The following is a 21,771-nucleotide window of genomic DNA, read 5'->3' as shown; positions in this document are numbered from 1 at the left end:
ACGAAACTTCCACAGCCAGTTACAGACTCTTTACTGTGGTTATTCATATAAGAAACCTTCTTGTGTGCAAAGTACAATTATCTCAATATCAAAATTAAGTAGGGTGGGTTTTCTATTGAGGTTCAGTCCTTCTTTGTCTCCTTGCAATAGCATTTATGTTTTGTAAAACTCATTATTTTTTTCCCGTAAAGTAGCAGTTCTTTGTCACATTAAATTCTTTTATTCCCCCAGTGATTTCTGTCACCATCCTTTAAAAATTTCTCCACTCTTGGTTTTGTTAAAAGAGAGAAGCACTGGCATTTATATATGTTTTACTCTTTGTGTCTAAGATGTTCCAAGGCTGTGGTGACAGCTATGATGTTGGGGATAGCCACAGAGTTGTTACAGACTTGCTGTCTTCCATTAATGAGACACTGGTGTTCATCTGCAGCCTTTCAGCGTCATACTTCATCTATAAAACTCATCTACAAGCAATCCATTATAAAAATATTGTTGTTTTTATATTTCAGGTGCAAAGATGGCTTGAAAGGATTTACATACTCTGCACTGAAGTAAGTAAGGAAAGTAGTTCTGGGAGTATGTAGCTTAAAGTGCATATTTCAAGGAATTGTGCGTGGTGGAAGCTGCCTTGTATGAAATGAGTTTTCCTAAGAGTTTTCCTAAGAAAAAACACACTGCTCTAAAAATTTCCCAAATGGGGATATGCAGCATCTTTTAAGGAAAGCATAATATGCTGGCAAGAGAGGAATCTTTTCATATTTTGGGCTATTATAGAAAGGAAATACAGGTGCATGCTTGCACGTTTTTGAAGGAGCGCTATCTTTTCTCTTTCTAAAACTGGGATTCATGATTCCTACTATTCTCCTGGAAGCAAAGGGCTGCTATGCTTTTTCCTGGAGTTTATTTTCTGTATTTACAAAATGTTGAATGAATACAACAGTAGTTGTATGACCAGCACCCAAATGAAGCATGGACTTTTAGCATACTCCTTTGAGATATCCTGTGCCATTAAACCTTCTCTCTGTCCTAGTAATACTGGCTCTCCTAGAATTTACTTTGCAATGGGACTTTCTGGTGGTACTCACCCATTTGTGGAGTTATACAAAATTCTCCTTTCTTTGTGCCTAATGTCAGAAGTGTGAAGAGATGTTATTTTATCTCTCCCTTACATACTCTGCTACCTGTCTCCCACTAAGATAGCCCAGTGCATGCACAGTATCAGCTTACAGATGAAGAGAAAAACTGAACTGAAGTCAAATAAAAATGAGCTGCGGTTGGTGATGGAAAATACAGAGCTTGCAGCGATAGTTAAATAGTTAAATAATTAACTGTGTAATCCAGAAATCTGGACATGAAACACTCCTATGACAACCTGCAAAAACAGTGCTCTCTGAAATTTGCTGAGAAATTCTGTCACAAACCAAATGACAAAGTTTTTATACCTTTGCCACCCTCAGCAAGACTACCTCATGACAGTGTAACTTCAAATACAGTGCAGAGTGTTAGGAAACAGTGTCTTATCATCATGACCTCCTTTGCCCTTGATACACAATAATTCTACATGTAGGATGAACCCATATATTGACAGTATCAACTTCTGGGAGGAGAAAGAGGCCTGAAAATGATGCCAAGCAAAATGAAGCTGATGCTCTTGGTGAGAGCAAAAACATTTTGAAGATTAAAAAAAAAACACAGATATTTTATAAAAATACCATAGTAATTATCAATCTTTTTGCAACCCCATTTTGCTGGAGACAATTGAGATATTTCATGGATATTTTTATTTGGTGTTTTTCTTCTGTATGGAAATGCACTTCCCCAGTAATGTTCATGTTCCTAGTTTTAAAAAGAATCCTGGCTGCAATGTTGGCCATTATCTGAAGTTTACCTAAAGTTTATGTCAGTGGATTGGTCTTTTCCAGGAGATACAAGTTTTGGCACCTGTTTAGGATGCATCTTCTTTTGCATACCTGTGGGTAACTTCAGGCTTGTTGTAAAGACTTTTAGAAGTCTATATTAGAGACTTCAGAGCCTTTATATATTTTTGAGTTATTTATATAACTTTTGTTTCGTTCTCTTTTGTTTCTTTCTTTCAGGTTCATTGTAGGGAAAGAAGAAATCCCAACTCATTCATTTTCACCTGAAGCAGCATTTTCAAAAACAGATAGAAAGATAAAGCATTGTGAAAAAATATCACAACGAATGAACTTATTGGCTCTAACAAAAAAGCTCATGGACAAAGTGTGAGTCAAAAGAAAACAAAAGAAAAACAAAACAAAATGAGTCATTTTTACTTAGCTCCTTTTAATGTTTTGTTACACTGTATTTGACAATATTATAATACTTTTGCTTTGCATTTAAGTGTTTTGCAATTCATTTTTACTGGATAATTAACAGTATCAAATTATGAACTCTTACCAAAATGAAATTTAAGACCTGTATGTCATATCAGGGATTCAAAACGACTTGCAGCGTGCAGTTTTCTAACAAGGGATTGTAAGTTCAGCCCATTCTAAATGGCAGAGTGGTATTTGTTTTTTGCTGCAGGACTGGCTCATGGCATGGTTCCAGTAGTGCTGGTAGTGATATTAAGAAGGGAAAACCACACAGCAGCACTCCTTATTTAGGTCACCGTAAGTTACCATAACATCATCTTTTTTGGGACCTACATCCCTGTATTGCATAAAGTAGTACTGCCTAAGAGCAGGACTCATAACACAGGGCCTGCCCCCTATGTCAGGAAGTTCCCAAGCAAAAGTGAATCTACAACTGTTTTACTTGAGGTCAGACCTACGACATCTGAAGTTAGATAAGATCGGTTCCTTCCTGTCTACAGAATGCAATTTACTGTCCTTTACTATGAGCTTAAAGAAGTGACATCAGACAGCTTTTCAGGCTGGCATGTTCAAATGTTCTGCTTCTGCTGTGCTTGATTTGTCTGCTTCAGACACATTCGGTACCACGAGGAGACACTTGCTATAGGGACAGCGGCATTACAAATAGAGTGGGGATCTGATCATGTCACACCTGTGACTTCACTTCCACTGACTTCTTCAGGAGCCAGATCTTATTTATGGCCAGATCTTTTTCTACTTAAGCACAAGAAAGAAGTCTGCAAAGTGCAGTGTGTAGTGGCTTACCTTACTTGCTCGCATAATGAGCTAACATGAGCTGGCCAACATCGGGGGGGACTTCCTATGATTTGTTGTGTCTTCAACTTGAAAAATATGAGGGAAATCAGCAGTGGCTTTTCAGGCAAGACTGTATTAGATAAAAAAAAATCTACAAAGAGAAAAAGTTGTGAGCTGTGCGCAGATTCTTTTAGCTGAGTTGTTTATAACTATTTTGTCTTAAATACTCCATATTCGGTTTGTTAGTTCATAGCTCTTCCACTAGGATTAAATACTAGGATTGAGGGACTATGTGTGAAGAAGAATATTTTTTCTTTAAGGTTTTGAAACTCCCTACTCAGATGTTCAGAAAACTTCCAATTTAAAGTCCTAATGCTCTCACAGCTTTCTCTTCCATATGGTTCTTTTCAAAATAATTGAGTCTAAATGCCTGTAACCTGATCACATTCTCATTACAATTTTTGCTACATAAACTGACCTCACAGATGATTTATAGCCATTAGACTTTATAGTACATGATTCAAAACTTCCAAGATATTTGGCACAGTATATAAATTGTGTAATTTATTTCGTATTAAAACTTGCATACTTGGCTATAGCAAAATATAATGTTCAGACCTGGTATGACATTACTTCTTTACAATTCTACATAATACAGGGCTAACAACTGCACAATCCATGAATCTCACCATCCCAAGCCAGTCTCTTTTACATGCTGAAGGTCAAATTTGCAGTCTGAAATAAGAGCCACACAAAAATCTGTGCAGGAGGAGAATTTACCCAGTAGTGAAATGCTTATAATTGAAAGAAGTCTCACAAGGTATCTCTGTGCACTTGTATGGTCTATATCGCCTTCCAATAGACCTTAAAATGCTATGAAAAATGTAAGGACACAGATACTCAGTCAAATACGCTTCCAGAACCATGGAGTGCAGACAGACCAGGAAGGGTAATCCCACTAGAGTTCTGTCCCATAGCTTCTCCTTGTTGAGAAGCAGAAAATTTGTTGCTTAATTTTGTATTTATAGGTATGGCATGGCAAGAAAAGAGATTGGATCAACATAAGTGTGCAGACACTTCTGGTGCACAACGAGAGTATTGTTTCTTTTTATTGTCCTTTTATGGCATCATAAAAGCTCACAGTGCCCTTCAGTAGGTAATGGGAAAAATTGTGGTGGGAAAATAACACTTTATGTATTTTTAGGCAAGTAAAATTTATGAAGTCTCCTGTTGATTACACTGAAAACAGCTACAGGTTAATATGTGTTTCATTGTGCTTTTTGCAGGTGCAAACATGGCCCAAGGCATAGATGCTGTAAACACTATGAAGATAATTGCATTTCATATTGTATTAAAGTAAGTGCAGAAGACGTTAGATTGACAAACTCTGGCAAACACAGGGTAAAAGTCTTTGGTCAGAAAAAACGTATACTTCGGAAATAAGAAAGGAGCCTGTTACTCATTCTTTCTCCATTGAAAATGTGACAAGCCTGAAAACAGATTTTCTCAATTTAGGATGGGACAGGGGTTAAAGTTTTCTCATCTTTAGCTGAAGTGAATGAATAAAGTAAAACATGTCAGGGGGAAATGGACTGGTGAGCCAGGAACTTGTTTAACTATGTGATGCACTTCGCGGCTGAGCCCACTTGTGACTCCACCCGAAATAAAGCACCTGGAATGTGCTGCTTCGGCAGGCAGAGCAGCAGCAGCGTGCATACAGTTGTGCATGTCTGGCACACTGGGGCTGGCTTTGGGCTCACTCTCCCATTCATTTATTTTAAGGGGTCAGGGTAATGAGAGATTGCTCCCAGTTGCTGTGCACAGGAAGAGCTAGCCGTGCCCAGTGGCATAATTTGTCCTCCTTTACAATGGGATCAGCGCATATTTTTTCAGAGGAGTGCTGTATAGAGGAGGCTGTTTTGGCTGGCGTTAGATTGGCACAGGTGGTACCACCTGCTATGCCTTTTTTTCAGAGCTGTTGAGACTACAGAAGATCTTGATCTCTTAATAATTTACTAATTTTTATTTATGGAGCAGCAGAAATTGATTTGAGCATTTTCAGATGCTTTATTTTGAAAGACAATTTTTTAGAATTTTTTATGCAGTTTATGTTATCTCAGAAGGGGTATGGTTATGTTTACCATCAGAAGAGATCTAGCACAATATTTAAGCATTTGTATGTAGTGTATCATTCTGTGTTGTTCACACTGCAGTATATTAGCATACCACTGTTTAACATATATATAAGTTGCACTGAACTTGGCGGGATCTGAGACAGTGCTTAAGTGTTCTGCCGAATTAGGATTAGAAAAGATAGTAGAGCCTTCACAAACAGTTTAGCGTAGTTTTGTCACCTTTCTGTTGTAGGTATTATATATTTATCAAAAATTTGAATAAAATAATAATTTTGTTTTGGCCTTGGAACTAGGAGGAGGAATCACCCACCACCTTATTTACCGTTACTCTGTTCAGAATTTGCCTGTGTTGAAAGCTGTTGCATTTTATCTCTTGGAATGGCACACAAGGTATTAGCAAAAATTTAGCGTGGCTTCAGTATAGAAAGGTCTTGTTCAGGGACTAACTGAAGACAGCAATCAAAAGGCAGTTACGGGGTATATGAGACTAGAGTGGATTATTTCCATACAATTCTTTGCTTAATAATTTATTCTATAAAACAGTAATTTATATTACATTTCTTATTGGTGGCACCAACATACAACCGTCAAGATAAGTCAGCATTATACGCACAAATGTAAAAATAGTGCCCAACTTCCTAGGATCTTTTGTTTCCTGGTTGTATGGTAATAGATCTACAGAGTGCTACAGGTTTGGTAGTTGGATAGGTTTGTGAAACTTTGCTGCATCAAATTAGGTTTTTCTTCTCAACCTCTCACCACTGTCTCAGTCCATTTGCTATATCATTCATGGGTTGTGCCTTTTCTTTAGGGTGTTGTTTTTTTCAAGCTCAGCACCATGTGGGTATGCGTCTATCAGTACCCTCATAACCCTATATTATTTTAGAAGCACTGCTAGAATAAACATAGGGATTTCTCTTTGCGTACTAGTAATAGAATTGATACCTCTTCTCTGTGGAAAACTGTCTTAATCTTCTAGAAGATTGTTTTTGCTTGTGACTTCATAAATAAGAAGAAAGGTGATTCTGCTATTACGGAATACAATGAGTTTGAAGTGCCTTTGAGATAGAAGGATGACAAAGGAATAGGAGTTAATAGTGTTGAATCACTCTAGTGGAGGGACCAAATCTCATTTCAGGTTGAGAGCTCCTCAAATTACAGCAGACTGGGCCCATACTACTCCCCTTATTGTTTTTTGGGGGTGGGGAAAGGGAGACATGTTAATGATGAGAAGAACAGGAAAAATTTTAAAGGGGGTATTCAGAACTGTCTGTCCACTTCAGTTGTTTATTCAGCATCATTTTGTTCACATTTCATATACCCAGGGGGGGATGAGGGGAGAAGCTATAATGAAAACCCAGCATTCAGCTCCCATTGGAGCAGAAATAAATCTTGACCTGACTAAAAATGAAGAAAAAGAATAGTTTCAAAGGCTATTATCTCTGTAGAGAAATCAATTATGCATTTGAACTATACTTTATGCTTGTATCAGTCTTGTATAATATTATAGTATAAATCATTCTTGACTGCAACAATATAACTGGGGAAATACCAATGAAGTGACAGTCAGATCTTTGAATTTCCTGCATTTCTCTGACTGGTTTTTATTAAAATATGAGGGAAAAGTGTTATTTTTATATATTTGGGTTTTTAAAGGTCCAAGATTCTGAAAGCGTGTTCAGTTCTCTCAAGGGCTCTACTTGCAGTCAGCCAGTAATAACTGTCAGGAGGCACAATTTAATCATGGTGTTGTAGTTCTAGTTCTGTAAGGGGGATTTCTAATCTGATACTGATCAGATGAGCTGCTTATTGCCAAAATTTTCCCTCTGTACTATATATTCCCTTACCCTTGAGCATCTTGTCTTCCCAATATCATATCTGTGCTTAATTGCCATTGCATGCTCTTTCTCTGCTGCTTCATGCTTCAGTGCACATTAGTAGTGGACATAATACATGATAGCTTTTATGTAGCGTCTAATAATGACGTTAACACCTGATTTCATCAGCTTTCCTTCTGATTCTGAATACGTGCAATGCAAAATACCTTGGTTTTGTAAATGCTTGAGGTGAGCCTGACAGGCTAACGGAGGCAGTTGAACTGTATTTTTCTTTTGTGGTTCCTGTTGATTACAATGAGGAAAACTTAGCCAGGAGCAGTTTCTTTTTTTCTGTCAGTGCTGCAGATGATAACAGGTGGTTCACACAAGGTACTCGATGAGGAATATGACCAAAATGAATATGAGATTATTTTCTAATGATTGTAGCTGGATATTCGGTCTGTTGATTGAACATGGGCTACTGTATACCCAGTATAAAGATTTTTTTTTGCTGTACATGAACAGAGTTATTTTAGATAACTTAACTAATTCCTAGTACATTGCAACAGGTTGACTCGGTTTTGGTATGTTCCTGGACTCTGTTTATGTGCACATGTGTATATCTGTATGTGAGTTATAACCAGTATCTTGACTGTATTATTAACTTTCTAAGAAATATATTTCTCAAAATAATTATTCCATAAGTTTAGCAGATATGTAGTTTTACTGTGCTGCTACATCTGGCTGATCTGAGTCCCAATTTTAAATTTCAGTGGAGAAATAGCTTGTAGCAGGGTTTACTTATCTCACTTAAATTTATTATGGTTTCCTACATACACTTTACAGTTTCCTACCTCCTTTATTATTTGAGGTCTTTTTATGTAAGATAAAAGTAACAATATCATGCATTGATTATATGATCTAAAATGTAATCCTATTTGTGACTTTGGAAAGCACCTATAAATATGTGATATGTATTCGCCTGGTTGATTTAATGAGCTAAATGGAAAGACTTTGTGCACTACTTACTGCTGCTTGCTGTGCGTCAAAACTAAGCCTTAATCCTGCAGTTCAGCACTTCTAAGTTTGCAACTCATAAAAATAAAATGGCGGGTATATATTTGACTCTGTGCCAGCTGGAACTGAAGTGTGTCCTAATGTGGTGTTCCTCATCCCATCTGAATGGTCTTTCCTACAGCCAGGAAAAAAAATCAAATGTACCTTATTGTTGTTTGTTCTCATTGGGCTTTGATCATAACTGGTATTTTTAGGACTTTCTTTTTATATAATGGTACCTGGTACTGTGATCATCTCTTTTATTTTTTAATTTTTTTTCAAGACGAGGGCTGTGTACTTCATGCTAGATTACGTCTTCATTTGAGGTGCGGATTTATGTTCATCTTAACTTTGACATTTTAACTACACAAAATTCGCAGTGCACTTAGAACTCTGCCTACCATACATACCATTCAGTCAGCATTTTCATTACACGATCACAAAACACTGGGTCAGTAGCTGTTCAGTAAGTACAATTTACGTACCTTTAAAAGTAGTAGAAGAAGAAATGGAAAATTTTCATGCATAGCTATAGGATCATAGCTATTTCACTCAGAGGGTGGTGAGGTACTGGAACCCAGCGGAGCTGTGGATACCCCATCCCTGGAAGTGTTCAAGGCCAGGCTGGATGGGGCTTTGAGCAACCTGGTCTGGTGGGAGGTGTCCCTGCAGGCGGGTGGAACCAGATGGTCTTTAAGGTCCCTTCTGAGCCAAGCCGTTCTATTATTCTATGATATGATCACCAGATGACACAAAATTGTTTCTTCCACTTGATTCCTGTAAACGCTTATTGAGTGTTGTCAGGGAGAGTAATTGTTTCAAGAAGTTTATTACTGGATGTTTAACCAGAATAGTTTTATGAGCTTTATGATGCATTAGAAAGTTCTACAGGAGGCAAAAATGTTTGGAGTTTCTGAGTTGGAAAGGTTGCTCAACTGAGGCCACTGTCTCTACAGTTATCTGAGTGTCCCTGAGTACGCTCTGAAAAATGGGCTGGAGAAATCATGAGCATTGGGTCCTGCCTTATTTGCCAACGATGAGTGCATGGCATTCGGATAGCTTTCAGATGAGGTATCTTCCATCCAAACAATGGATAGATTTTATTCAGAATTCTCTAAGAAGTTCAGCCACAGGGTAAGAATGATGATAGGAAGCTTTGGAGGAAGTTACAGGAAACCGGGGAAAAGGATTTGGAAAGAAACAGTCAGTGTAGTTTTGTGATGAGATGTAAAATAGCAGATCCATATCTAAGGTGGAAGAGGAAGAAAAAATCATTTGAACCCACATTATCTTTTTTCAATATTTCTGGACAAAATCTCCCCTTTGGGTCTGTACTTTATATTGCCGCACACTTCCCGAAGCCTCCAGTTTGGTTGAGGGAAAGTACATGAGCATGTGCCAAGCCATCAGGGTCAATTTCTAATTCTCCCACTTTCTGAAATTTATTTTGTGTGGACTTTTTACTGCTTTAGTGCTTTCTCCAGACATTTGAGTGTAAAAGTGCTCTTTTTTTTCCCACTACATTACTTTCCTCTGTGTACCCGTTTGTGGTTAAAAGCTGGTCAGTAACCTGGAAGACACCAGGATTCTTTCAAAGCACAGAATTTTGGAGCAGAAGACAAATAGAGTTTGTCCTTTGAGGCCTATGAGATATTCATACAAAGTAAATGAGAGTCAATTGTTTATGATTTTATTGCTTTTGCTGTTTTACTGGGGAATCAGGACAGGAAAAAAAAGTTTGAAGGTGGAAATGCATTTTCTGTAGTATATGCAGAATGGGTTTTAAACTGCTCGCTGTCAATAATAAGTACTTCTGTAGACATTATTTATTTTCCTTCTTCTGAATTTGTGGTTTCTTCCTGTTTTCTCTAGGGCTTCATTAGGATGTTTAGCATTGGTTACCTGATCCAGTGTTGCCTTCGGATTCCATCCACCTTCCGGCATCTATTTACAGAGCCATCCCGGCTACTTTCACTCTTCTACAACAAGGAAAATTTCCAGCTTGGAGCTTTCCTGGGATCTTTTGTCAGTATATACAAAGTAAGCTTATAACATACAGAGTGTCGAATGCCACTTTTTTTATTTTGCTTTTCAGAACATCAGGATGAGGTAAATAGTCTAGCCACTTCATATTACTGACACTGGTTTCTACAGGATGGCACTGACAAATTCTGTAGCGTTGTGATAATCAAACCATAAACAGCATACAGATCTCCCATTCCTTCTATTTTTTCTGTCATTTCTGAATAAACCAGATACATTTTGAAGCGTGACATCAGTATCAGGAGATAGGCATACTTCAGAGAAAGTGAATTCAGATTTCAAAGGGACTTTCTTTTACACAGAAACATTTTCATGCAGACACAAGTGATGACTGCAGTAACAGCATTATTGCCAAAGAGAAGCCATTTGCAGATTTTTTGGCTCAAGTGTCTCTGGAATCCTTACTCGACGCTAAATAGCAGGAGCTTGCAGAACATACATCATGTGCAACTGAGACATAGCACTTGGAAATCGACCCTTCTGCACCATTATAAGATGACAGATTGTGAACTGATACACATTCATTCAACATTGTTGAAGTTAATTGAATTATGTGTATTAATGCCAAACAGAATGTAACCAAACACATGCTGTAAGGGAGAGTATGTTACATACTGCAGTGCTGAAGCGGCTTTTGCGCTTTTATGTTCCTAATCACACATGTAATTTTTCAACTGTCACTTCGCTTCTCTCCAAAGGTAAGACAATTCTGTATTATTCTGGGTGAACATTACTTACTGATTTTTTTAAAAAAAAAACCTTATATGTAAGCAAAACAGAATCTTGCTTAAAGTGCAGTTGGATTGAAACAAGAATTTTTAAGGTTACCGAGTTTAAAATTTTCGATGTCAAAGTGTAAACAGCCTATTCAGAGTTTACTTGAAAATTAGTTTGTCGCTCAAATTTTGGGAAAAGTGCCTCCAGAGAATAAAAGTATTTAAACTGCAAAAACTGAAATGATTTTGATTTGTTTTAAAACCTCCAACTACAGCTGAAGTATAATTTAGTTCTATGGATGTTAATTTTATGAGGGTCAAATACTCTGACCTTTATTTGTAATTTATTAAGTAGGTGCTTTCTGTTGTTGTTTGCATTCCATAAATTTGGGTTGCATTATGTTTTTCTTCCAGTTTGAGTTAAGCATGTAGGGCAATAGAGATCCTAATCAGTCTAAAAGATTGAATCACTGCCAGAATATTTCTTGATGCATTTTGAACCCAAAGGAATTATATTCTGCCTTACTTTAAAAAAAAAAAAAAGTCAATCTTGTCCCCGAGGGCAGTCTGAAATGCCTTTGTAGAATTGCGGTAGCTGTACTATTAATATTTTGTGTTCCCCTTACTGTTAATTATTGTCAGCAAATAGCAAATAAGGTTTTATAAAAAATAAGTCAGCTATGGTAGCCTGGTTTCCTTTTTTAAAATAAGATTTAAAAACTAAATTTACTACTCAAATTTGAGTAGTAGGGTTGACTGTTGTAATTCAGTTTTGGGACACAGACATTTTCTTCTTCTGTATTTTTTTCATTTCAATGTATTGTTCAAGACTTGGAAATCATAGAATCATTAAGGTTGGAAAAGACCTCTAAGATCATCTAGTCCAACTGTCCACCTACCACCAATATTGCCCACTAACCCATGTCCCTAAGTACCAGATCTACCCTTTCCTTAAACACCTCCAGGAATGGTGACTCCTCCACCTCTGTGGTCAAACAGTTCCAGTGTTTGACTGCTCTTTCTGAGAAGAAATGTCTCCTAATATCCAACCTGAACCTCCCCTGGCGCAACTTGAGGCCATCCCATCTAGTCCTATCACTAGTTACCTGTGAGAAGAGGCCGACCCCCAGCTCCCCACACCTTCCTTTCAGGTAGCTGCAGAGAGCAATAAGGTCTGTCCTGAGCCTCCTCCAGACTAAACAACCCCAGTTCCCTCAGCTGCTCCTCATAGGACTTGTGCTCTAGGCCCTTCACCAGCTTCGTAGCCCTTCTCTGGACACGCTCCAGAGCCTCGATGTCCTTCTTGTAGTGAGGGGCCCAAAACTGAACACAGTACTCGAGGTGCAGCCTCACCAGAGAAGAATACAGGGGGACTATCACCTCCCTGGTCCTGCTGGCTGTACTATTCCTGATACAACCTGAACTAGCGCAGTGAGTTCACCTGAGGGCCACTGAGTTGATTTGAGGACTGGGTCATCTGATGTGCAAGGAGAGACTGGGAGAACCAGGTTTTAAGCTGGAGAAGGAAAGGCTGATGGGAGATCTCACTGCTGTTTATGCCTCCTGGAGTGTGCAGAGAAAACAGAGACAAACTGTTCTTGGAGTTATGCAGTAGCAGGATGAAAGGGGATGGATTCAAGTTGAAATACAGGAAATTCTGATGAAGTATAAGGAAATATTTTTTCCTGTGAGGGTTGCCTAACATTGAAACAGGTTGCCTGGTAAGGCTATGTGGTCTTTGTTCTTGCTCAGAACTTAATTGGATGAATTCCTGATCAACCTGCTCTAATGAGACCTGGAGGTTGGACCAGATGATCTCCAGAAATCTCTTCCAATATAAATTATTCTTTTGCTCCATGAAAAACACACATTAGATGGATTAACAGGCTGACACATATATCAAAGTAGATGTCGGCAGGCCGTCATACAGAATTATATAATGTTGTCCCAGTGCCATCAGCACTGGATCTGGCCCCGCTAAGCAAGTCTTCAACTATTCGGAAACAAACAGAAATTTACCAGGGATAAAATTTGGCAGCAAAGTATGGATTTCCAAAACAGTTGGAAAAAACAATGCAAAGGATGTGACAGACTTCTCATGGGAGAGTCAAGACAACTAGAGCAAATGAAGATGTTCTCAAGTTTAGCTTTTCTGAACACACGTGAATTAGATTGTTATTTTAAACTAAACTGTTTTGCTCTCTGATTCTGAAAAGAACAGTAACAGTAAACAACTAAAAATTCTTCAGGTAGTGTGGGTATTGTCACACTATATCCTTAATTCATGCTGTGTGCTGTATTACTAGTTTACAGCAGGATATCTCCAGTCTGTGAATGCTGAAAGAGAAATAACTTGGGCTAATCCTGCTGTCTGTTCACCTACAGGGTACTAGTTGCTTCCTGCGCTGGGTACGAAACCTAGATGATGAGCTTCATGCACTTGTAGCTGGTGAGTCCATGATAAGAAGCCCATATTGCCTGTGTTAGGATTCTGCAAGTATTTCTGTAATGCACATAGCTGAATGTCTGTCCTCCTGTTCCCTTTCCAGAATTATGTGATAAAAATAGTACTGTATACATTAAGGCTGTGTTGGTGGTATTTCAAGTAGTGAAACACACAATAACGTTACAAATGTTTTCAAATAAAGTCTTTTATTAAAATTGTAAGGTAAATTAAGTCAAACGGTCTGTTTTTTATGTTCACCTTCAAGGACAATAAATTATTGTATTCACAAATGTAAAATCCTTTATTTTCCAAGCATATCAATGTGAGGTTTGAATACCAGCTCTTCTGTATGTGACAGAATACACATTTGAAAGGATGAGCTCAACTGAATCTGAAGGATTGTTTTCCAATGAAATATGTGTAGTGTTGCAGGCCCTTCCCTCCTGTTTGTGCACCTATTGCATTGGTGAAACCTCAGAGGTCTCTCTTGTTTGTGGGATGAGAGAGGAAATTTGAGGCTGTGCTCCTGATCACTGAGCCACAGTCTTGTTTCACAGTTTCAAGATTCCTTTTTTTTTCTTTTTTTTTTTCTTTTTTTTTTTTTTTAATGGCACGAACCATCTTTTGATAGGCAATACAGGAACATCACTGAACTTTGTTGTAGCAAAAAAAGCATCATCTTGTGCAACATCTGTTGAGCTGATGTACGGCAACAGCAACAATAAATCACAATCTTAATAATGCTTGTGTTTTCTAATTGTTACAGGGTGTCTAGCAGGAATTTCTATGATGTTCTACAAAAGTACTACTATCTCTATGTATCTGGCGTCCAAATTAGTAGAGGTAGGATGTTAACGTTGTAACAGAGCTCTTCATTGTATATATTTTTTCAAGGCAGAAAATGAACTTTATAAGCTTTGTCAGAACATTGCAGAGTAATACAGAGTTGTATAGTGGTGCTGTGTTTTAGTAGGTACACGCTGAGTGGCAGTGCCATTCTGTGGTCTCATTTCTTTCTTATTTTCCTTTCTGTGTTTCATTTTAAAAGGTCTTTATACACTGGTCTTCACGTATATTCTCCATGATTTTTGGTAATCTTTTCTGATAGCTCTTTGCTTTGTAGCTTTTGCAGGTTTTTCAACCTAAAAGTTTCAAGAATGCGGATTTTGTCTATTCTGCCAGAAACATAAATCAAAAGTAGCCCTTAATTGCAGATTTATTGCCAAAAGCTACAGCTTAACTTCCTGCCTTTGTTCCCTAATTTTGGCATTCAGCAATCTAAGATAACTCAAAATAGCTTAGGTTTTAGTCTATAGCTGAAGTTGTTTGTCAGTATGCTTCATCTGATTGAATTCCCGGCTTTGCAAAGAACTTTGTTCTAATTACCATTTATCCGGTTTGAATTATTTCTATGAACTTGTTAAATTTGGGAGCCTGTAGGGGCAAAAAAAATTAAGAATGTTTGTAGAGTTTTCTATGTTGATTATACTTTGCTAACCAGCTTTTGATTTCTTACCGTGATTTTTCCTTAAAATCAAGACTTAGTCCTGGTTATTTCCCCAGCAGCAACACTGGAATAAGTCGACAGTGTTCTCCTGTTATGCGTCATCCCTGAATCACAAAGCTTTCTCCTGCAGACCTCAAGGGCTTCATTCCCTAGTAAAATTTATCCATCCCCTTTATGGGTGCAGAATTCATTTTAACAAGAATAAAAGGAAGGAATGTATTTTTCTTTTAAGTATAAAATTAAACATAAAAGGGAAGTTATACTCTGCTTATTCTTGTTCCTTGTAAGCATAGACTTAAGCTCTGAAGGTAGTTCACATAATGGTTGCATAAAAGCAACTCTGAGTTGTCCATATTGACTTTTGGAATATCAGATGGAAAAAAAACACGAATAGTATCTTGTGTTGCTGATGGTTTTCTCTAGAGTTTGAGACATTGTGGCTGCAGTGAAATAAGAAAAGTGCTGTGTGTTCTTTCTTTCTTTCCTTTTTTTTAAACTACTTTTATTGTCTTACGCAAGCCAAGGGTAACTGACCAAAGAGGCGTGTGCTGCTTTGGAAGGTCAAGCTGTGCTCAGGAAAATAAACTTTACATGTTTTCTCAGAAATAAAAGTATGTGATTTCAAGCTGTTTAAGAACAGTGAATATTCACTTTGTTGGAATAGTTATTGTATTATTCTTCTGCTTTTTTTAAATGAAGATTTAACATAGCAAACTTTCCCTTTTTTATCTTTAAGATCTATACTACCCTTTTAACACCCCAGATGTTGCTAAGTCTTGTTCTGTGCATTTATAGCCATTTGTTCTATTGATCTTGGATAACTTCTATAAGCAAGCTCAATTAATAACACATTTATGGACATATACAAAATTATATGAGCATAGATTAGTAATGTTGGCCTGTTACTTTGAAAATGTATAATAAATATAAAAAACTACGTTAAACTTATTTTGTTTTATTCAGAGTATTTTGTTTATCTTTATAGACTATATACTTCAAAGGCATTGAAGCAGGGAAGGTTCCCTATTTTCCTCATGCGGACAGCATCATCTATGCCATTTCTACATCAATATGCTTTCAGGCAGTAAGTATGTTGTCTTTGAATAGCATATGAACTTCTCTGAGTTTAACTGAAATGTTGAATGGAATGAGGATACAGTGAAATAGGAAAAATACCATGTAGTAATTTCAGCAAGATGTTGTGAATCAGGACTTTTTGAGTGTCACTGTGGGAAGATCATTTCTGTGACTCAAATTTCTCATGTGTTTGTAACTCAATACGTTATGCAAAGCTTTGAATTCTTTGGAAAGGATCTCAAAACACATTGACCCAGGAGATGAATATAAATGTAGGGACTTTCACAAGCATATGAAAAGACCATTTCTCAAGGAGGCAATTTATTGTAATATTACAGATTTTTTTTTTTTTAATGGAAGTTTTCCCTCTCAACTAAAAGAAATAAAGTTAGCTGTTTGAAAGAATCTGCAAAAGTTAGCAAGGAAATCTTAAGTCCTACATTTGAAACAAACTATTTTATCCTTTGTAAGTCAATTATGTACTCTTATCTTCATTAAGGCTTCATTAATTATAAAATCTCCTTTTCAGTGGCACCCTATTACTCTCTACACTATTCCACATCTTCCCCCTTCTAGAAAATGAAATCTATTTTTCTGCCCCTCAATAAAGAGAAAACCATAAAGCAGCTTTCTGCTGTCTTGCGCCTAACAGAAGAGATCCACTACTCCTGCTCCTCATTGCTTCCATTTATTTGGGGTTATTTCTCATTCTAATATCAAAGTAAACTAATATTTTTTAGTACTGGGGATGTGCCAGACAGTCTGTGACACTGAGATCTCAAAATACTACTGGCAAGGATCATCACATGGAGCTAAAAGAAATAAAGTTATTATGAAGAAAGAGGAAAGGTTTTTGTTTTTTTTTCATTGCTTAATGACTAGTTGAAAAAGGAATCCAAGACTTTAAATAAATTACTAGGTTTAGTGGGGAGGAAGGAGGGAGAAATTAGCAAAGGGATCTATACTGAGGAGTTTTTTCCTCACTGTATGCATGAGTGAGATGGAAAAGTAGTCAAATAGATTATTTCAGATATGGAAAGGGATATGTAAAGGTGACTACACAAAATATGATTAGAATTATTTGTGCTTTCTCTACACAACGAGATCTAAATTAATTGCCACCACTTTTGAAAGATAGTCTTCTGGGAATACCAGTATCTGCTGGTGGTGCTCATATGGAGAACTGAATTCAGCTGTGAGCAGTTTATCTGCTGCTAGTGTTGGACATTGTTGGATGATCGCAGTTACTTTTAGTTTAGTTTTTTATGAATCATAAGAGGAATTTATATGTATGTGTATAATATATAACATATATATATGTTTCTGTAGCCATCCTTTAATGATCACTGGTTTTGGCAATATAATGTACCAGATGAGGCTCTCCCCTGACCCTTGCACAGCTGGCTCTTACAGATTATTCTTCTTGCAGGCTGTCATGGAAGTTCAGAATCTGAGACCTTCATACTGGAAATTTCTTTTACGACTAACGAAGGGCAGGTATGTAATTGGGGTATGTTATGGCTTGCCTAAACATACCATTGATCACATTCAACTTTCTGTGTCATTTGCTGTCAACAGCATAGCTGTAGCAGTACATATGGGCTAATTTCCTGTGTATTTACTTTGCTTTTCAAGTGGCTTCCAGTCCACTTGAAGTTCTTAACTGCTGATTTAGTCTAATGACAGGAGCAAAGACTTAAATGTGGTTAAGACTGTTCAGCAGATGGGAGTTTAACTAGAAGGCTTTTTTATCTGTTTTCACTTGGAACAGTGGAATGCTTTCAGATTTCAGTGGAATATGAAGAATCCAGTAAACAAATACAGAAATTGAAGAAATCAATACATTCAGTGACTTACAGCATGGTATTTCTACATGTTTAAAAGTATTAATAGAAATATCTGAATATTTCTTAAGAGTGCCTTGAAGATTCAACATTTTTTTTTATAGAACATCTATTTCAGTTAGGAAAGGATTTTTTTCAAGGAAAACCTAATGAAAAATTTTCAGTGGTAAGCAAGAATTTACACTCTAATATGTTGAAGTGCTTACCTTTTAAAATAGATTTTGCTGTAATTGATTTATAAAAACACAGTTTAGTGAAGTGTGCATTATTATATGGATATGCTATATGGCAGAACCAAGGCATCCAAATCATGGTGAAGATCAGTTTATGAATGGTAAAAAAGGTAACGTCTGGATAAACCTGAGAGTTCCTTTCAGTCCTTTCGATGCAACCTACTGTGGTTTGAGGGACAGCATAGAGAAGAGATTGTCTCTGTCCAGACTGTAAAAATAAAAGAGAAATCAGAGGCCAGTCCCTGGAGCATGTTAAACCTACACACCCCATGGCACAGCACACTATTAGCTGGACATTCGGTGACTTAATACATTGCTAGACGTGGTGGGAAGCTTTCCTTGGGATGCCTGGAGGCAATCCGCAGGCAACCTCTGAGGCTGTACAAACATGATATGGTGGATGATGTCAGTGCAGATGTCCAACTTTGGCTTCATTTTTCTCTCTTGTATTAATTCTAAGATTGCTTTAGTTGAAAGAGGAGAGGGAAGAGAAATTCAGTTCTGCTCATTTATTTCCTCTGAAGCAAATATCTGTAATAGTAATTTTGACACTCTCCATAGAAGCAGATTATTTTGACATTTAGAAGGTCTTTCACTCAACAATTTTGAAGAGTAAAGAGATGGAAATAGGTTGTAACACCCATTAAATTGTTATCCAGACTTACACAGGCATGGCCAGGTTATGTTCCACTCGAGTGGAAAAGACAGTAGTATAGTTTGTTTGGGCTTTTTTTGTGGAGTTAAAAGTTTTTCCTTTTGCATAAGTCATGCTATATAAAGCATATCAACTCAAAACACTGGTGATCAGATTTGTCAAAGGTATTTTTTCACATTTTTTTTTTTTTTGCCCAAGGTGAAAAACTTGCAATCTGTAAACAGTGTAGGCTGAAGCCTGCATTTCAAAGATTTGGATAGTCTTTCATGGAAGTGAAATAATTTTAACAGCAATTTATTTTTTTTGTTTAAGTGAATAATCTGTTCACTCTCTCATTTTTCAGGTTTGCTTTGATGAACAGGAAAGTTTTAGATGTATTTGGTACTGAAGCATCTAAGAACTTCAAGGATTTCACGCCTAAGCTTGACCCGAGATACACTGTTGTACCACCAGAGCTACCTCTGGAGCTATCTTGAAGATGATAGTATACCTTGTCATTGAATGTGATCAGCGTTTTGTCCTGAAAAGTTAATTAACTTAACAGTCATATATATGGAGGAGGGCTTGGGCTCCACTTCAGTATTATTTCAATGAGAAATGCTTTTTACCAATCAAAAATACTGGAGCTTTGTAGGAAAGTGTGGCTTAGTGATTAAGCCCATTCCACATACAGCATATATTTCTGGGTTACTGTAGTTGGTTGACAGTATGGTAGATTCCTGAATGAATTAAACAAATGAGTAATATATTTAGAGAAGTAAAACATACATAAAACATAAATATGCATAATAATTTCAAAAATTCTATAGTCCAGACCAGAAGAATATTTCTTGGTAAAACTAAAAGCAATTTTGGGTTTAGAAAGGAAGACATAAAGCATAGGTTAGGTCCAGAATTGTTCCTGATCTTAAAACTATTGTAGTCTGGTAAAAACGTCTCCTTGTCTTTCTAAATTGCGTTGCTGATTTATCTGAAACGAGCCACTGCCCACTCATTATTTAAAAAGACAATATTTTTACAGAGCTATGGTTGCAAAGTAAGGCATTCCTTAGTAAAAAAAAAAAAAAAAAGGAAAAAAAAAAAGAAAAAAACAAAAAAGCATATTAGTGCAGAAATCACATTCCAGGGCTGTAAATCCCAGTGACGATATGGATAACAGACAAGGAAAATAAAAAGGCAATACCAGTGACTTGTGCGCCATAAGGAGCAGCAGGGTGTGGTGGTTTGTATCTGCCAAGTGGAAAATGACAAAACAGGCAGGGGAAGGAATGAAATGTTTCAGCCTCCGAGATGGTGCTGGAAACAGCAGACGGTTACAAAAATAAAAAAGCCAAGAACAAAACAAAACAAAAAAATCCTCCAAAATATCCTGAAATTAAATGTTTATTTTTAACGGGCTTGACGTTGTCCATTTAGATGGCATTGGCTTGTTTGTCAAGCTGCATACCAGCTAGCATTTCTAGTGGCCTTTAAAAGGGAACTGACCCCTGAGGTTAGATTGTTTTGACGATCATATTAATAGTATTTTTACCTTGTACTTGGAGAATGGTTTTCTGTTGGCCCATCAGACAGCCGTGACTGTGACAGTTACTTTAAACTTAATATAGTACTCAATGCAAATAAATACCTATTCAAATTCCATCTCATTTTTACCCTGCGTATATTTCTACAGATAATAGTTTGTGTTCTAAAGCAAGACCTTGACATGCTAATTGCCTTTTTGCTTTTGGGGGCTTTTTTTTTTTTTTAAACTAGAGTCCGTTCAGGTGATGCTGAATGGTGTTTGCTACCTTAGAGCTTAATGGAAAGATGAACTATGTTCACATTCAACTGAAAAGACACATGGTAAGCTAGGGAATAAAAATTACAGTAGGTTGCATGTATTTTAAAAAGAAAAACAAAGAAGTAATCAATGTTTCTGTTGGAAGTCTTTGTCAGATAATATGAATTGGATTAATTAATAGAATCTTTGTCTTGTAACACTGTAATCCTACCCCAGCCTTATGCATATTTTAATTGCCATTAGTTTAATTTCCTGTTACTGACTAAACAGTAATTTTTATTGGATTTACAGAGATGTCATGAAAATTGTACCAGTCTGTGCACAAAATCTGCTTCTTCATCAGCTACTGCAACAGTGATGCTTTATCATTGTTTCTAAAGGTGCTTCAACCTTTAAAACAGCAGTTGTCCAGTTAGCGTGAATACGATTCTACAAGCTAGTTTGTATGCAATATTTTATTGCTTGAAATATTATATTAAAATTCCTCAAAAGGAAATAAAAGTTAATTCAACAAGAAGTTTAAGAGGATCGTAAAAAATTTGTAGTGTTTTTCCACTGGAATATGGTCTAAAATATTTGACCATGTAAAGTCTGAAAAGTTATATATTTTAGGTAATATGTTAGAACTCACACAATATATTATAAATACTTTCTAGTGTAACTATATACTGTTCTCAGACTTCAAAATATTTTATAAATGGATTAATTTTCTTCACTGGAATGACAATTGTGATTGTTTCTCTATTTGAGTTAAAAAAAATGCAAGTACTACATCTCAGCAGCTAAACAAGTTTTGTCTAAGTTTTCTTGCTTCCAGAATTCACAGTCCTTGTTTTATTTTCATGTAATATAAAAAATAAAAAAACTTAAATTATTTTTATTCAAATCAAGTATATGTAAGAAAAAAAAAATAAAGTCCTAATGTTTTTCCCAATAATAAACTGTTGCTGCTTGAAAAAAGTGACATTTTGTTAATGTTGTTGTTAATAAGCTATCTGAGATCGTGAGTGAAGTAATACTCTGGTTAAGGAATGCTAGGAATGTGACCAACCATTAAAGTTGTGCTTATTTTTTACAAAATATAAAGCCCTGATGCAGTGGAAGTGAAGAGGTAAAGCAAAAGCAGTTCATCTGACAACTTCAGCTCTGTACTTTCATGGGTAATTGTACCATATTAGGTGACACCATTTAATCTGTCTCTTTTAAACAGTGAAAGCCACATGACTAGTTATCAGGCATGCCTCCAGCTCTGGCTTTACCATGTGGCCAGATGGTTGGGCCTCATGTGACTCACACAGTGATGTTTCCTACCACCTGACATGGCACGA

General features: G+C 36.7%; 1 protein-coding gene across 5 annotated transcripts in view; it reads left to right on the top strand.

Annotated features, from left to right (window-relative positions):
- Positions 1-21,407, top strand: part of TMEM135 (transmembrane protein 135) — a 181,615-nt gene extending 160,208 nt beyond the window's left edge. For all 5 annotated transcript variants that reach the window (XM_040544297.1, XM_040544295.1, XM_040544296.1 and 2 more), the window contains 9 exons: positions 510-551; positions 2,097-2,243; positions 4,418-4,487; positions 10,012-10,179; positions 13,284-13,347; positions 14,111-14,187; positions 15,837-15,935; positions 17,358-17,425; positions 19,004-21,407. In XM_040544297.1, the coding sequence (XP_040400231.1) occupies positions 510-551; positions 2,097-2,243; positions 4,418-4,487; positions 10,012-10,179; positions 13,284-13,347; positions 14,111-14,187; positions 15,837-15,935; positions 17,358-17,425; positions 19,004-19,136 (868 nt within the window). In that variant the 3' untranslated portion in view covers positions 19,137-21,407. The remainder of the gene's footprint in view (positions 1-509; positions 552-2,096; positions 2,244-4,417; positions 4,488-10,011; positions 10,180-13,283; positions 13,348-14,110; positions 14,188-15,836; positions 15,936-17,357; positions 17,426-19,003) is intronic.
- Positions 21,408-21,771: the final 364 nt, after the last annotated feature.

Source organism: Cygnus olor, chromosome 1, assembly GCF_009769625.2.
Source record: "Cygnus olor isolate bCygOlo1 chromosome 1, bCygOlo1.pri.v2, whole genome shotgun sequence".
Lineage (NCBI taxonomy): Eukaryota > Metazoa > Chordata > Aves > Anseriformes > Anatidae > Cygnus > Cygnus olor.
The sequence above is the reverse complement of the archived record's forward strand: the minus strand, read 5'-3'. Positions and strand labels throughout refer to the sequence as shown.